General features: G+C 44.5%; 1 protein-coding gene across 4 annotated transcripts in view; it reads right to left on the bottom strand.

The window, feature by feature from the left end:
- Positions 1 to 17,920, bottom strand: part of Actr3b (actin related protein 3B) — an 88,301-nt gene that overhangs the window by 42,620 nt on the left and 27,761 nt on the right. Inside the window, exons 2-4 of one of the 4 annotated variants that reach the window (XM_005084208.4) lie at positions 16,410 to 16,465; positions 5,951 to 6,075; positions 4,319 to 4,429 (exon numbers count right to left, since the gene is read on the bottom strand). The exons of 1 other annotated variant lie outside the window; for it this stretch is intronic. In XM_005084208.4, coding sequence (XP_005084265.1) covers positions 4,319 to 4,429; positions 5,951 to 6,075; positions 16,410 to 16,465 — 292 coding nt within the window. Of the gene's footprint in view, positions 1 to 4,318; positions 4,430 to 5,950; positions 6,076 to 16,409; positions 16,466 to 17,920 lie in introns of those variants that run through there. 2 more of the 4 variants (XM_013123749.3, XM_040737157.1) reach the window with 2 other exon arrangements.

The raw sequence follows: 17,920 nt of genomic DNA, 5'->3' as shown, positions 1-17,920 counted from the left end.
GATCTCCTGAACAGATTGGGAATATGGCGAGAGGTGGGGGGGGTGAGTGGGAGCTGGGAAGAAGAGAGGGGGAGAACAGAAATAGAGAGTAGGTCATGGGGAAACAGGAAGGTTGAGTGGGGGGGTAGAAATAAGAGAACAGGATGAGAAATACCATAATAGAGGGAGTAATAGGTTAGAAGAGAGATCTGGCACCCGTGAAACCGCTAGTGATATAAAGGGATGACACCAACTGGTAAGCTAAGCAATAGTGGAGAGACCACCTTAAATGCCCATTCCTGATAATGAACTTGACGTCTACCCTATATGCCATCCTGGAGCCTTCATCCAGTGACTGATGGAAGCAGAGGCAGACACCCACAGCTGGAGCAGACCCAGTACCACGGCACTCCTGCCCCACTCAAGATGGACAGAATACCACAGAAGCGATGGAAGCAGCTGAGCCAGCCTTCTTCAGACCTGGGCTTACCTTACTCTGGCGGGTACTGTGAGTTGTGCTTTAATAGCGCTGTGTAGTCATTGCTGATTACTCATTGACTGATACTGGAAGGAGCAGCAGGACCAGACAAAAAAACGTATCCCATACTTCTTTGTGGACAAGGATGGCTGAGTAGGTAAGCTCTGGCCAATGAGATACAAAAGCTGATACCAAACCGTAGACCCTCTTTGCCCTTACCCCTCTGTCTTCTTTTACAATAAGGGAATGATGGAAGCTGCAGTGGCCAACATTGGAATAGTCAGCGTCCTTAGCAGGGAAGCCAAACATCAAATACACCAGGGAAGAGGAATCCCTGGTGACACCAGACAGCTGCCATGCCCAGCACCAATGCCTGCCACAAGCTGATTTTATCAAGAAAATTAAAACCCCTAACTTGTTTAAACTACTATTTTTAGACTCCTATCACTGGATACCAACCACAATCTTTGAAGAATTTGTCATGAAGTCCTGAAATATTTGTCATGTAGTCCCGTTCTCTGGTTCTGGAATCAAAGAATTCTTTTGTTTTGTTTTGTTTTTCTTTGCTTTGTTTTGTTTTTCAAGACAGAGTTTCTCTGTGTAGCCCTAGCTGTCCTGGAACTCACTCTGTAGACCAGGCTGGCCTCAAGTCAGAGATCTGCCCGCCCCTGCCTTCTGAGTGCTGGGGTTAAAGGTATGAGCCACAGACACCCAGTTCAAAGTCAGTAAGACTACATCCTCACAACCCATTTCCTCCTTTGTCTTCCACTACCTCTATGTCCATCACCAAAGGCACATGAAGTATTCCTTTGGAAGACACACTTAAGACATTCCCAAATCATTACACAAGATCAAAGTTTTCTTATTGCCTTAACATTGAAGCATATAATTAGAATATAGAATATCACATAAAAGCAAACTACATGAGCATTATAACCCATAGCAATAGTAAAATTATCACCTGGTACTTATTCAAAATGAATAATTAATGAGTGTTATGAAAATAACCTGTATCTCTCCGCAAGATAAAAAGTTTGACGCATAGACCTAGAATTGGTTCCGCCTTTAAGTCCCTCCATAACTGCAGCAGAGGAATGTTTTATTGTTGTTGGCATGTGTACATGAACACAGGTACACGGGTGTCACACACACAGCAGAGGATAACTTTGGGCATCAGTTTTCTCCTTTCATTATGGGTTCTGGTGATCGAACTCAGGCCATCAAGCTTGCACAGAATGCACTTTCATCTACTGAGCCACCCTGACTGCCCAAGAAACAATTTTTAAGATATAAACACTCAATGAAAAGAGAACAGGAGAGGAGATGAAAGCATGTGGGAAGCTCAGAGGCAGGTGACCCAGCACCGACTGAGCAAGCCATGTGGTCCATTTCTGTGCTGGCTAGTGGTCACTGAGTTGGGGAAAGCACGTCTGAGTCACCATTAATGTACTAGCTAGTTTTATGTCAATGTGACACAAGCTGGAGTTATCTAAAAGGAGAGGAACTCAACTGAAACATTGTCGCTGTAAGATTCAGCTATAGGGTATTTTCTTAATTAGTAACTAACTGGGGAGGGGGAGGGTCCAGACCATTGTGGTCCTGAGCAAGCCAGGAAGCAGCTTCCATGGTCTCTGCATCAGCTCCTGCCTCCGGAATCCTGCCCTGTTTGAGTTCCCATCCTGACTTCTACTGGGTAATATTGCACCTTCCCCCATGGGGGTCTGTTGACCACTTGTTACTAGGAGCTTTCAGCTAAACACTTCTCATCCCCTTCTCCAAGTAAGGCCTGCAAGCAAGTTCTTGTTTTTTGTCTAAATGCTAATTCCTGTTTTTGGCCCGCCCTTTGCTGGAGGGCCCTGGGAATGTAGGATTCTGACCTTGGTGTTTTTCCACCATACCTGACTTTGGTATATAAGGCTCTATCCTCAAAATAATAAACGCCATTCTCCTTGCAAGAATGAGCTTCTGTCTTTATTTTCATCCTTAGCCCTTAGCCTCGGATCATTGTGAAGTATGGTAGTGCCATGGCCACGAACACACCTGTGACTCGCTACAGTGTAAAACACAGTGGCCACACTTGGCATTCTGCCCCAAAAGCTGACACCTGAGGGAGAGGTCAGAGCACCTTTAAAAATCTGCCTTGGTTAATATAATTAAGACAACAATATAATTATAACTAATAATAATTATATGTTATTAATATGCATATGTTTTATTATAATGTAACAATACACATTAAATGTATAAACCCCACAAATATTAGCCTTGTAGCTACCACTTGATTTTTTAATTATTTATTTTTATTTTGTTTGCACTGGTGTTTTGCCTGCATGTATGTCTATGTGAGACATACATGTCTGTAATCTTAGAATTACAGACAGTTGTTAGCTGTCATATAGATGCTGGGAATCGAACCCAGGTTCTCTGGACCGGCAGTCAGTGCTCTTAACCACCGAGCCATCTCTCCAGCCCCGCTACTTTTTTGTTGTTGTTTTTGGGTTTTTTGTTTTTTGTTTGTTTTTTTTTGTTTTTTTTTTTTCGAGACAGGGTTTCTCTGTGGCTTTGGAATCCGTCCTGGAACTAGCTACTGTAGACCAGGCTGGTCTCGAACTCACAGAGATCTGCCTGCCTCTGCCTCCTGAGTGCTGAGATTAAAGGCATGCACCACCACCATCCAGCACCCCACTATTTTCTAATATATTATATTACATATTATATATTAGTATGATAATAATTAATATACATTAAATATATAACTACTAGCCTTGAAATTTCTTCTTTTGGTTTTCTGAGACAGGGTTTCTCTGTGTAACAGTTCTGGCTGTTCTAGAACTAGCTCTATAGACCAGGCTGGCCCTGTACTCACAGAGATATGCCTGCCTCTGCCTCCCAAGTGCTGGGATAAAAGGCATGTGCCACCACCAGACAACTCTAAAAGACGTGAATAGTAAAATATCAGAAAAAATTTAACTGGATATTGACCCATTTGACAATGTTCTTGCATAGAAAAATCCAAAGCTGATTCATGTAAGTTTTAATATGCAGCTTAGGTTGTATAGAGTTGCTACTTATGAAGCAAGCATTTTATGCATGAGACTACTTTAAATGTAAAAGGATATTCCATGGAAGGAAACATGTTGAACAGAACAATTAGATCCCAAGAGGTATTTCTTCTCATTTCTCTACACTGTTATGTTTGACACAATACTTAAGTACCATAATCAGGGCCCAGAACTCAGTTCAGTTCCCTTTTACAATTAAGATCTAAACACTGGGAAAATCACATCTTGGCTGCGGTTTCTCTGCAACAACAGAAGTTAAGAGTCACAGCATCCACTCACCTCTCAAGGACACTGGAGGACACAACAGCTTCCCACAGTAACCACGCCTCCCCTAGACCCTGTACTGGACGTCAGTACTTACCCTCCTCCCAGTCTAAGGAACCCACAGACAGGCCAGGCACATGGTTCCTGAGAATGGCTTCTCTTCTACCTCTGAGCAGAAACCAGGGAAGATTCTGAAGAGGCGGCACAGAAAGGTAGACAGCTGTCTTGGGTCACCAGAGAGCCAGCAGAAGAGCCAGCCCACTAAAAGATGGGTGCATCGCCAAGCTGCTGAGCCAAGCACCCCAGGGAGGCCGGACTCTGGCCTTCCTGCTCTGCAGGGTGGTAAGCCACTTAGGTTCTGGATGTGTCTATTATATACATATACAGCTTTCTGGTATTCCCCTGATTCGTGCGAAAGCCTTTAGAAGGACATCATGTTTAAAAATCTAAGTCTCTAGAAGGGCCTTAGTGCTCAACAATCTAAGTAATTTGGAATTTATAGGGGTATATATTCCTCTTGGTTCCAATTACTCACCATTAAAAAATAATGGTCCTCGGGTTCAGCCCGCAGATACTTAAAGACCACTTGTTCCATGAACCTTTCCATCAGGTCCCAGTCTTCAATGATGCCGTGCCGTATAGGCCACTGAAGCAAAAGGAAGAGAGATGTGTGCAGACGGTAAGAGCTGGGTACCAGCAACAGCTTCCCAGCTCAAGTGCAGAGGAGGCTGTGCAGCCCGACAGAATAAAGGCCTCCTGGTGGGAAGTGCATGGTGGCCCACATGCAGACAGCATGCTTTAGCACGCGATCAAGTTCCGTCCTGTGTTTTACTGCATCACCTCTGGTACGCAGAACCACCTGGATGGCAGCGGGCAGAGCTCATCTATATGAAGCTCCCTCTGCTCCTTTTGTTTTTACAGAAGAATCGCCTACTTTTCTGGTGAACAATGGAGAACCTGGAACTGCTACACTGTGCTGGTAGGACTGTGAGCCGAGGCAACTACTACAGAAGTCAGAGCGGATGCTCCTAAAAAGAACTGAAGGCAGACCTGCCGTACGGCAAGCCAGGGAGGCCACACCTGAAGGACTCCAAGTCACAAAGATACATGCAGGGCCACGGTCACTGCGCTGTATTCACAGTAGCTAAGACACTGAACCGGGCTAGACAGATGTCTATCAACAGACAGACAACCTTTTTTTTTTTCTTTTTCTATTTCTTTTCTTTTTCTGGAGACAGGGTTTCTTCTGTGAAACAGTCCTGGCTGTTCTAGAACTCACTCTGTAGACCAGGCTGGCCTTGTGCTGGAATTAAAGGCATGTGCCACCACCGCCCAACATAAATGGATTCTTTTAAAATGTAGTACATATATGCAATAGAATTTTATTTAGCCATAAAAAAATGAAATCATGACAACTGCATGAAAATGAATGCCAACGGAGTTTATTAAGGTAAATGAAATAAGTCACACTCAGAAAGACAAATATTGCATGTTTTCCCTCATATGTAGAACCTATATTTAAATCAATCACCCCCTCTCCTCTTTCTCTGTCTTTCTGTGATTGTGTATGTCTTGGGGGGGTGCATGGAAGCAAGAGAGTGATCTTAAGGGAGAAGGGAGAAAAAGAGAATAGTGGAATATCTGTGCCATGAGAGCGGAGGGAGGGAACCAGGAAGTGAGCAGGTAGACGAGAGAGGTCATGAGGTCATCAGAGGAAGTGGGGATGCATAGGAACAGAGTAAAATGGCGCGTATGTATGAAAATGTCATAAGGCAATCCATCACTTCGTGTGCAAAGCTAAAAAAGTAATTTAAATTATTTTAAAGGTACACCGGCTTTAATATTTGTGTTTCTTCTTAATTGCTCAGGCTGCACGTTTCCAAACCTGACAGGTGCGGTGGTCAACCTGCAACTCCCCAGAAGGGCAGATCGTGCTCGCACACCTGACAGCTGTGTGACTCGGGCGTTTGCTATTTCACATGGTTCTCCACTCAGAAACAACGCCCTCCGTCCAACCAGCCCAGTCACCCGAGCATACGAATGAGGCCACATCCCACAACTCCGCCCTCCGTCCAACCACACAGGTGCAGCCTCCCATTTCCCTCAGGCACTCCACCTCTGCCCTTGACTCTGCACTTACACAGGCAGACTGCCAGAACAGCTTTACCTTGGTAGCGTAGGTAGGTTTATCAATGGCTTCATCCCCTATGAAAAAGTCAAGGTCATCAACTCCTCTCAACACCCTCCTTTGGGCTTGATCAACTACCCTTGCAGATTCTCTGATGGCGATACCTGAAGGGAGAAAAATGTGTTTTCTTTCACAAAGATGCCATCACTATCCAGTGTGTTTGAATTATCAGGAACAGTTAACATAATCTATACGTTTGTACAGTAAACGGCGACTGCTAAGGTTTTATCTGGGGTTGGGGTGCTCACAGGAGACATGATGCACACATAACAGAGAAACAAACAGTTCTTTTCCGGTGTCATCTCAGCATAACACAAGGGAACGGTTTCTAATGTCCGCACAGAAGCAATGTTATTTATTCACCAGCCTCATCTGGAGAAACCCCTTATGGAAGCAGATGACGCTATGGACCACACGCCCACAACATGTTGAATGTAAAATACAGCTTGGAGGGAACACAACACAGAAGAGGAAGGGAAACTGAAAAATAATGCTTTTATGCTCTGAAGTCATTTTAATAAAATGACAGCAAGTAGTTTTTAAATATATAGTCTAATTATGGAGAAGGGGGGAGCTGTGGCTTCCAATTAAAATGAAAAACTACAAGGCTGTGGGCCAGCATCTGTTGCAAAAAGAGAAATACAATATTCAAATAACCATATCACAGAAGATCTTAACAGTACATATTTGCAACTATACTTAGTAATAAAAAACCGTATAAACCTCGCTCCGGAATTTAACATCTAATAAAACTGTGAAATGCTTCACAAAGATTCAATTTGCATTGATACCCTTGAGCCCTGGTCACAATCAGAGCTCCCTGCAATTCCTCCTCATCAGGTCTCTGTGGAATGCCACCCGCTCCCTGCAAACTTTCCCTGACTACCTGGTAACTGGAGGCGTGTTCTCAATGGCCACTGGCCCTTCGTACTTCCATTAATGCATTTTACACAAAGAACGCTAACCAGTCCAGCAACCAGACTATAGGCACTTCAAGTCAGAAGATGTAAACCTGCTGCTTCTCCAGGGGCAGGCACAGGAAAATCACTAAATCAGAAGCACTTAGGTTTACCCAGCCCTCTGCTGTCTCTTTTTGTGCACTGCACTGTTGGCGATGTACCACCACCTCAGCAATCAAGGCCTTGCACCTTCCAGCTGCCACCGGTGTGCCGCGTTAACATTCTACTCCACTGAAATGTCGATTGTGAATTTGGAAAATGTCCAAACTATGTCAAATGATTCTAACATACGCCTAAATCTGTAGCCATGCCTACAGAGACTCCTAAGGGGTACATCTGGAGTGCCACCTAAAGTTCCTCAGAATTCCTGTGTGTACCTCGGGGAAGGGGCGGGGTGCCTCATCTTTCTGATATGACCTAACTATTCCAGTAATGCAGCAGTCTCACAAAGAGAAGTTCAGCTAGCTGCCCTGCGGGAAGAACTCCTTCCATGAAAGGAAGGGACATGCCTCACCACATCCCACGCGGGGCTGCAGGACTGCATGGTGCACACAGACACTCACTGGGGACACAGCAGCCCCCAGTGATAACGTGAGCCACACTGAAAACACATGAACCACACTGAAAACATGCCTGAACACTTAAGGGGGAGTCAGGAAACACTGTGACAACGGATCTATCCAATAATTCAGCATTTAAAAGTTACTCTAAAGGAGTGTCAGAGTGAATAAAGGTACAGATTGAAGGATGTTTATAAAACTAATAATAGCAACAAGGTGCACATAGGGGTCCTACCCCATCTGAGTTGTTCAAACTGTATCAAAGGCCTTAGACAGAGCTACTAAGTGGCTTTCAGAACCCATGCATTTCAGAACCCAGCTCCATTTCAGTAACTTACAGGCCACCCCATGTGCAGACCTGTGATTGTCAGTCAAAGCAGGACAGAGCAGGACCACAGTGGCTAACCCTGGGCATCAGGACCACAGTGGCTAGCCCCGGGCATCAGGACCACAGTGGCTAGCCCTGGGCAGCAGGACCACAGTGGCTAGCCCTGGGCAGCAGGACCACAGTGGCTAGCCCTGGGCAGCAGGACCACAGTGGTTGTTCTTTCTAAATAGTAAGCATATTGGCTTTTCAATTATGGGGATGGGAAGGAAGATAACAGAACAAAATACGAATTTTTGTGCAAGCTAAAGTATTCTAGCCTGTTACTCTGAAATTCATTTATCCTAACATGTTTGTCTGGCTTTCCTCATCTACAAAACTCATAGTTAAAAACAGCACCACTGAGTTAAAGGAGTTTGTAACTTTGTATCGGCCTCGTCATCCTACACTGCAGGTTACAGGCTGGGCACCCATTACTTCCACAGTTGGACAATTAAAACAAGTCCAACTATAGACCTGTCTCAAATTGTAAGATACTAGCTTTGCTGTAGATAATTTATCTTAAAAATCATTCCAGAGCCAACAAGATGACTCAGTGGTAAAAGCACTTGTCACCAAGCCTGATGACATGAGCTCAATCTCCAGGACCAAGGGGGTAGAAGGGAAAAACTGACTCCAGCAGGCTGTCCTCTGACCTCCGTGCACACCGTGGCACACGCACGCACACACACACACCAATATTAATAATTAATAATAATAAGTAAATGTAAACCATTATTCCAAACAAGTAAATACACTCATATAACTATTACTAAAAATAGACTTTTCTGACACCTTCAAATTATTACAAAAATAGAATTAAGACAGCATTTTAAGGGCAAATTGAATTTCATTTTTTTTCTTTTTTCTCAGAAAAGCATCATGAAGCAATGGTGAAAAGAAAAGGATACAAGAAAGGCCTGGAGGAATGCCCAGTGGCTAAGAACACGTACTGCTCTTGCAAACCATCTGAATTTTATTCCCAGCACCCCATATGGTGGCTCACAACCACCTGTAACTACAGTTCCAGGAAAATCTGACGCCCTCGTCTGACCTCTGCAGGCAAAGAACAAATGTGGAGCACAGACATATTATATTACAAGCAAGATACCCACACACATAGAATGTTTTTTCTAAAAGAGAAAGGATACAATGATTTTCTCCCCTGGCAAGATCAAGCTTGATTACGTATAAGTTTCACAAGCCACAATAACAAAATGTGACGTGGTGAAGGATAAAAGACCTACAATTTATGACATCACCCAAGTTCGCCAAGAATCTGAGGGTAAAACATGAACCGAAACAAATCCATTACCTCCCCCCAAAAAACTAAGACTTTAACAGAAACTAAAGGAAAATAGAGGAAGACAAACAAAACTTTAAATGACAAAGTAAATCATATCCTTCCTGGAAAACTATAAGCCTGGTCACAACAGAGCTAAGTTTTGGTGGGGGGAAGGAGGGAGAGACAGAGAGGTGGGAGGAAGGAGGAGGAGGATTAAATGGCAGGCAAGGAATCCAAGCAAGCAATAAAGACACGCAGAGCTTGGGCTAGAGGAGAGGCTCTTGTCTAAATAATGACCTAGGTCACCCAGCTACACCAGAGCCCACAGCAGCTACAGAGCCCTGACATCTTCCCCACCCAGCAGTAACACAGAGATCCTTTCCAAGTAGGTGTCAAAAAGGTAAAGTAGAAGACTTGCTCTTTTACCCCAAAATGGCAGAAACAAAGAGTCACACCCTCCCTTAAAATAAGATCAAGAATCTCACAGCATAAGGAACCAAATTTCTGCATTTAATTTTTAAAAATGAAACTCTCACCCTAGCAAGAATCAAAAATATCAACTTAAATAAGACAACTGCGAGATAAAATGGAGATGGCACAGATAATAAATGATCAAACAAGAATCTAGAAGGAGAATCATAACAATTTTCAGGTGCAGCTGTGCACACATGTTGTATCAAAGTCATGTTCCTGGAATAGAATAGTGTTTTATTGTTTGGTTGGCTGGACTTTGACTTTTGAGACTAGCTCTTCTTGCTACGTGGTACAGGCAGGTTCCCAAGCTCTCCATCCTTCTGCCTCAGCCTCCTGAATGCTAGGAGTCATCCTGGACCTAGGTCATCCTGCCCAGCTCCCAGATTGTTTCTTTTTTCTAGTTTATTGTTTTTTCTCTTTTTAGTTTTTTGTTTAAGACATTTAAGACAGTAAGTCTGATATCCCCCGGGCTGGTTTTGAACTCACTACATCACTAAAAATAATCTTAAACTCAACAACTTCCTATTTATAGAGAACACTTCATCCTACTGAGCCAGTCTATTTGTTTAATGATGATATACATGGTCTAAACTGCAACATAGCTATAAATGTGTATATACTATAAACATATACCACACTTACATTTCCTGGGCCAAACTGCATTATCCTTCTCTCTCTTCTTCCTCTCTCTCTCTCCCCTTCCCTTCTCTCTCTTGCCTCATGCATCACCATGCACAGCTCTAAGAACACTGAAATAGCATGGCCACAAAAATCTACATAGAACCACTAATAAAATGCTAAAAGTCTTTAAAGTCAGTAAGACGAAAGCGCCTGCTATCCCCAATTCTAGTCACTATTTTAATAGAGGTTCTAGCCAACGTAACAGCCCCAAAGACCAGCCGGATGGTTTAAAGAGTAAGGGTGCTTGCCACCAAGCCTGACTACCTTGAGTTTGATCCCTGGGACCCATACGGTAGGAGAGAACTGACTCTTGAATACTGTCTTCTAGCTCCACAAGCAAATTGTGGCATATGCACCCCACCTACAACAAATAAATCATTTCAAAAAATAAAACAGCCCCAATGAGGAAACACAGTACGACTAGAATTAGAAGCCAAGTATAACCATTACTGCAGGCAATACAATGGTCTGCAGATGGGGCTCAGTCAGTAAAAATGCTTGCTGTGCAAGTAAGAGAACCTGAGTTTGGATCCCCAAGTAAAGGCCATGTATCCAGATTCCCAGTGCTGGGAAGGTGGAAACAGGAGTTCACTGGCTGGTCAGCCTAGCACAGGTCATGAGCTCTAAGTTGAGAGAGAGAGATCCCTTGTCAAAAATCACATGGAGAGCAATGAACAAAGACAGTCAGCATCAACCTCTGACCTCCACTCACAGGCATACACATGTGTACACACCTATGTAAACATGTACATATACCACAAACACGGGTGGGGGGTTGTCTATTCACAGACTATCAACAAATGCTGCTGGATGCAAAAACAAATTGCAAATCTCAAGAACATTATTGTAATTGATTTTATCCTAAATTATGCATATATATCTGCATTTATATGTGGGCATGTGTACGTGCAGATGATCACACGGTCCAGAAGAGGGTGTAGGATCAATTCCCTGGAGCTAGGGCTGCAGGTGGTTGCAAGCTGCCTAATAAGAGGCCGGAACTGAAGCCAGACCCCCTGAAAGAGCAGCGCACACTCTCAGCAGCTCCAACACAAGCTCTTATGTGCTAGCAATAGCTAATCGGAAAACTTGGTTTTAAAAACAAATTCACACACATAAAAGTCCCTGGAAGTAAACCTAGCAAAAAGCATGTAGAAGAATTTAATAACAACATAAAACATTACTGAAAACCCCACATGATACAAATGAACAATGAAACACCTACACTGCATTCATGAATAGGAACTGAATATTCGATTCTTATCCATGAATATCAAGTTAAATGCCAAAATTTGTAATTAACTATAAAGGGTATCTCTAATCAAGACCTCATTATGATTTGTTATAATTAACTTAAACTGATTCCAAAATTTATAGTGTAAAGGAAAAGCTAAATCATTAAAAAAAAACCGAAAAGGAAAACTCACTAAAGAAAAATATATGACATGGCAGTGGGGCTCAACCTGAACACTGGGAGCAGAGAAGATAAACACAATAATGAGACAACAGAAAGACCAAAATGTTTCCAACATCTGTAACCCTAGCATTCTGGAGGCTGAAGCAGGAGAATTAAAAGTTCTGAGCTACGTGGTGAAATTCTGCCAAGAAAAATATTCCCAAGCATAAACGTTACTTCAATGTGACAAAAAAAAAAGGAATATCAACTTGGAATGTACTTTTCAACCACTGGCGTTGGGGCAACTAGCTCCTCCATGCGTATTCAAAACTTAACTTTAAAATGCAAAATTCCTTTTGAGTTCTTTGGAATGGGAAAGCGCTTTTTAAAACAGAAACATTACAAGCTGAAAAACACTGAAATTTTTGACTCTATCAAAATTTAAAATTTCTAGATGGCAAAAAAAAAATCAATTTAAAAATGCCACAGTGTGCTAGGAATGTAGCTCAGGGTTTCATACATACAAGGCTTGATCCCAGTGCCACAAAAAAAATAAACAAATAATCACAATATAGGAGACGATATCTGTGATACCTAGTGTCCCAGTGACACCAAAATTTATCAAAATTATCAAAAAATGCATTTTTTAAATGAACAAATACAAGGAGAGGCACTGAAAGATGCTCAGCTTCACTGCTAACCAGCGGAATTATTCTACACTCACTGAACCTGGGGTGAATGATGAGAAAGTAGGCCCTCACTCACGTTGCCAGGGGGCTGGGTCAGTGCAGAACCCACGAGGTGACAGCTGCACCCCTGCCAAGAAACCAGAGGTCCCCTTCCTGAGGGGACAGAGCACAGAAGTCTCAGATCCCTTCCTGAGGGGACAGAGCATGCGCATAAGATGCTCACCACACGGTTCTGCATAACAATAAGACAGGGAATACTCATGTCTTAAATGTTTTGGCTGGACACACGGCCCACGTCTGTAATCCCAGCACTGGGAGGCCGAGATAGGAGGGCTGCGAGGGTAATAAGATCTGGTCTATAAAAGGAGACCAAGTTGTACATTCTCCTTAGACTCCAGCTTTAGCCCTGCATACATTAGCAGTGATAGATACTAAAAACAACCCTGAAGAGGTTTTTTTTAGAATAATGCTGAAACTTTGCAGGAAATCATTTTAAAAATCCACAGAGTGGAGAGCCCTTGTACATGGGATGTAAAGCTGAAACACAAGACTAGAAGCCTAGACAGAAAGTATCTACCAGAGGAAGGGAGCAAGGAAAGGGAGGGAAGGGAAGAAAGTGGCTAAGACTCAGCCTGGGAGGTGTCATTCACAGACATCCATCGTCTCAGAACCTCACTTTGGGTGATCTCGGAGCAGGTGTGCTTAGGCTAACTAAAACATCTCCCAAGGCTCTCTGTCTGTCACGTGCAGGCCAGCACTTCCTTGTGCAGCACACGACTGCACGTGTTTACTCTGACATGAAGATGGAATGTCAGTGGGCTTACTGTGGGTCCAGGGGTCTTTATTCTCTTCTGCATTTTATTACCCAAACCAATTTTTAAAGCTATACTTAATCAAAGAAAAAAATCACGCCGGGAGCGGTGGCATAACATTTAATTTCAGCACTCGGGGAGGCAGAGACTAGTAGATCTGTGTGAGGCCAGCCCGGTCTACACAGGGAGTTCTAGGTCAGCCAGGGCTATGTAGTAAGACCTGTCTCGAGAAAGAGCAACAGAAACCACCACCTCAGTCAAGCTCTCCCCCAGAGCCTTCAGTCTCTCACCTAGACACCCTCCCCGTTCCATTCTCCTCTTTCTATTGCTGTGGTCACCATGCTCTCCTCACACTGAAACCTTTCAGCGGCTCCCGACGGTCTCCACCAACCTCAAAACAAAAATAAGTAAGAAAGAATGAACCTCCTCCACACAATGAGGCCACGTCTGCACAGAAACGGCAACAAGCAGATATAAGCAGAACCTGGGCAGACGGACTGCCAGTCTCGCCCCAGTGCCCAGGCCCTGAGGGACGCCCTTGGGACCCCGTGAATGTGCAAAGTGCAGTTCTCTAGAAAGACAGTCCAGACTTGATCGCGTGGCTCTTCCCCAAACTTCAGTCCACCTCCTGCCAGGCTGCAAGGAGCTTGGGCTAGCTTCCACTCCTGCACACCCAGATCTGACCTCAGGCCCCCGAGGAGCACAGTCTTGCTCCAGCCCCCAGCACACACCCTCCCCCCCTCTCTCGGCCCCTCTTCCTGTCCATCTTCTCCTCCCTTCTCTCTCTCCTGCACTATGGGACACAGGTCTGTGGCACGCCAGGCAAGTTCTAGGGCTTAGCTCCAGATCCAGCTCTCCTGAAGCCACCTCGGCACGCTCATCCTCAAACTTGTCCCATAAGTTAGACCTCTGCAAACAGAAAAACAGTTCCACCCTCAGCACCGAGACAAGCAGCGGGTCAACCCTCCAGGGTAACTGAAGCCCTGCACCTGTCTAAACACCCTCACATCGCCCTAAGGTCTTCAACTGTGCTTCCCCGAAGAATTTCAGCCAACAGCATCCCCATTCTTGGGGCTGGAGAGAAGGCTCAGTGGTTAAGAGCCTATCCTGCTGCCGAAGAGGACTTGAATCTGTTGCCTAGCACCCACCCAAGGTGGTTCTGGATGCCTATAACACTAGCTCCAAGGGACTTGATGTACTCTTCTGAACTCTGCAGGCATCTGTACTCACTAGTACATAAGCCCGCATGTGCACACACACACACACATATGTACACACGCACACACATGCATACACACATACACACACATATGTACACACGCACACACATGCATACACACACACACACACACACACACACTGACATTACAAAACAAACTGATGAGGATAAACTTAATGGCTCGGCAATTAAGAGCATGTCCTCATTTCCAGAGAACCTGGGTTCAATTCCCAGCACCCACACTGTGGCTCAAAACCATCTGTAACTCCAGTTCCAGAAAATCCAATGCCATCTTCTAGCCTCCACAGGCACTGCACACATGGCACAAGATATCCATGCAGGCACATAAAAATAAGTAAGTAAAAAAAAGATAATATTTTTTAATATTGCCATCCTTTTACTCCCTGTCCTTTGACATTGTATTACCTTCTTTGCCACTGCTAAGGTTCTGACAGCCCCAGTCTGAGAGCTTCCCCGTCTCCTGACAGTGAATCCTCATAGTGACAGCCTTCGGTCCCCTCTATGAATGATGGCAGGTTAAGTGGTGCAGCCAACTGAGTACTGTCGAGTTTTAGATCACAGCACAGCAAAGCAAAGGGGACATGGTCAGTTCTTTTTAGCTGACACACTTAATAAGGTTAAAAATCTAGTCTCTGCTTTCAAAACCCAGAAAGTCCAATTTGTCAACCCAGCATGGAATGATCATTGATCCTAGTAAAATTCACAGTGACTGATCACTGTACAGATGTCAAATGTCATGGTCCCAACTATGCCGCCACAAAATGAAGCCCCAACCTCCAGCATGGCTGAATTTGGAGACAGGACTTTTGTAGACATTAGTGAATGTTAAAAGTCACGAGGGCAGGGTCCTAACGCAATTACAGTGGTGGCCTTACAAAAAGGGACACCAGTTCTCTCTCACACACATCCTCACATAGAGAAAAGACAACATGGAGACACAATGGGAAAGAAGACAGCTCCTCTGTGAGCCCAGCAAAAAACATTTCACCAGACACCAACTGTGGCAGCACCTTGAACTTGGACTCTGAGCTTTCAGACTGTGTTACAGCTCTGTTGAGTAAGCCGTTATCAGGCAGCCTTTCCAGACAAACACTCCACTTTATGAATTTAAAATGAGGTCACAGCAGACTAGTTACAGCATCTCCAGGAATAGCCCATGTGAGGCATCTTCACTCCCCAAGAAGGTCAGAGCTATGTAGGCCACTGGAGCTTGTGGCCTAAATCCCCTCAAGGAGTGCACTATCTGGTGATCTGATGCTCACACCAACCACAAAAAGGATTTGGCCTTGACCTAAGTATAATCAACACAAGCTCTCCTCCATTAATGTCCAAGCTGGGTCCTAGGATCTCAGCAAGGGCACATGGGAAGCCAAATTTCCCCTTGGTGTTGGGTTCATTCAGCTTTCCCTTGGGCAAACTGTCTCTGGGATTCAAACCAGAGATTTCTACCTCTAAAGCCTAACCAGCCCCTGAACAGACTTCCATTGACAATAAGAAACGGGTAGAATGAACAACATATGATACCCAATTGTGTCACCCTTTGCTGATGAAAGTTAAACAAAACACAACACTCTGAACAGCAAGAACAGTCAGTGGACCTCTCCTTCCACAGTGATGGGTGTCATGCAACTCAGCTAAGCCAGGGAAACTGCATCCTTACAGCCACAGGTCAACCTTGAAGAACCAAAGCGACTGTTCCAGGCAGTAGGGACACTTCCAACACACGGAAAGGCCCCTGGCAGCTTCCCAAGGTAAAACCAGAAAGCCAGCGACAAAGGAAGGAGCAGAGTGCTACAAAGGAGGTTCAGGTCATGGTCTCCTCCTACAGCAACACTCAAAACAGGAGCCCTTCCCAGGGACTGGAGTGAAGGTCTAAAAGAAGACTAAAAACATTCAAACACCTTGATACACAGAACTGGAATGCTTTAAAATGCTGAGAAACACAAGCCTTTAGAACCCAAGGAAGAGCTTTACTTACATGACGGAATAATGAACTGTGGCTCAGTGTTGCCTGCGTAGCCAAGCTTGGTATACCTAAAAGCACAAAGTCATCAACACAGGTTTAGATGGCAATGCTCCCAACCACACCCCACTCATGTCTTTCATTAAAAGCACACCAAGCCCGGAAACACCAAGCCTAGAATACTCCCTTTAAATAGAGAGAGAAATAAACTGCTCACTGAGAATCACGTCAGGGTTGCAAAGTGTACATACAGTATGTACAGTACCAGCTTGCTCGTGCCTCAACAGAAACGTGACTGATACTTGTGCCGGTCTGTCTGTCCCTCCTGACTCTCACGGGGCTCTCACATTCTTCTCACCGTCACAAGAACACAAAGAAAACACAAGTACCCCAGTTGTGCAGATAGGAAAAACGGGACCCTGAAAAGCTAAGTGGCTCAGACTAAAGAGCTAGTGACATTCAGAAAAGGAACCCAAGCCTAGCTATACAGCTAACTCCAGCGCAGGCTCTTCCCAGCTTCCTGGACCTCTGGAGCGTTAGAAATTGGTTATACACTTTTCTTGAAATGCCATGGTATATGTCTAGACGCAGCTCCTGCCATCTTCTAGGGTTCTTCGACAGGAGCATCTCTCTCCCATCTCGCTTCAGAAGAAGCCCACTTTCTGTCAGGATACTCTGGTAGATTCCAAAAGACTTAACGAAAACAAATGCCAAAATAGTGCTTTCTGTTCCAAAAGCATTTGATAATCTCCTAAATATAAAGGGGGGAGGGTGAAACATCACTCTGGCCATCTGCTGGAAGGGTACCCGGAAAAGTGTCTCTAGAGCTGAGGACCAGCGCCCCTCCCTCAGCAGGGCTGTTCACAGCGGCCAGCACAACCAGCCTTTGCTTGCAGGGCTAAAACACTTCCCAGGACTGGAAAGGAACAATGGATTTCTTCTCCTTTACAAATCATTTCAAGATGTTTGATGTTAAATACTTCCATTTTGTATTTCTAAATTCTTGTAATTTTATGGTTTTTTTAAAATATACTTTACCATATGCTGGGTTTGGTAATTTTGAAAGCACAGTGAGTGAAACAGGCAAGCCGGCTGAGCTTTACAGCTCCTATTGTCCCCCTTGTACCGGTATGAACTCTTCACACCACACGAGAGGCAAGGCCAGACGGAGACTCCTAGGCCGTACTCCACAGGACCTGTCTGAAGCCCCCACCAGACTATGCACTACAGATCTGGGAACAGAAATTAATAACCAAGTGGATGCAGTCTCCCATGTTGGGGATCACAGACCCACGGGAGAGGAAGTCTCTAGGCCAACCCAGAGCCTGGAGGCTTTAGCGAAAGAAGCCAACACAGACTGAATTTGAGAATCCAAGACCAGAGCAGCATGGTGTCGCAGCCTATAATCCTAGCACTAGGGAGGCTGAGGCAGGAAAACAGTCAGATCAAGGCCAGCTACATAGTGACAGACTCAAAGACAAACAAAGACGGTCAGCTCATCGCTAACACGACCATCATTCTGGAGA

This window comes from Mesocricetus auratus, unplaced genomic scaffold (assembly GCF_017639785.1).
Source record: "Mesocricetus auratus isolate SY011 unplaced genomic scaffold, BCM_Maur_2.0 Super-Scaffold_100676, whole genome shotgun sequence".
NCBI classification, from domain to species: domain Eukaryota; kingdom Metazoa; phylum Chordata; class Mammalia; order Rodentia; family Cricetidae; genus Mesocricetus; species Mesocricetus auratus.
Note: the sequence above shows the minus strand (reverse complement) of the source record. Positions and strands in the feature narration are given on the sequence as shown.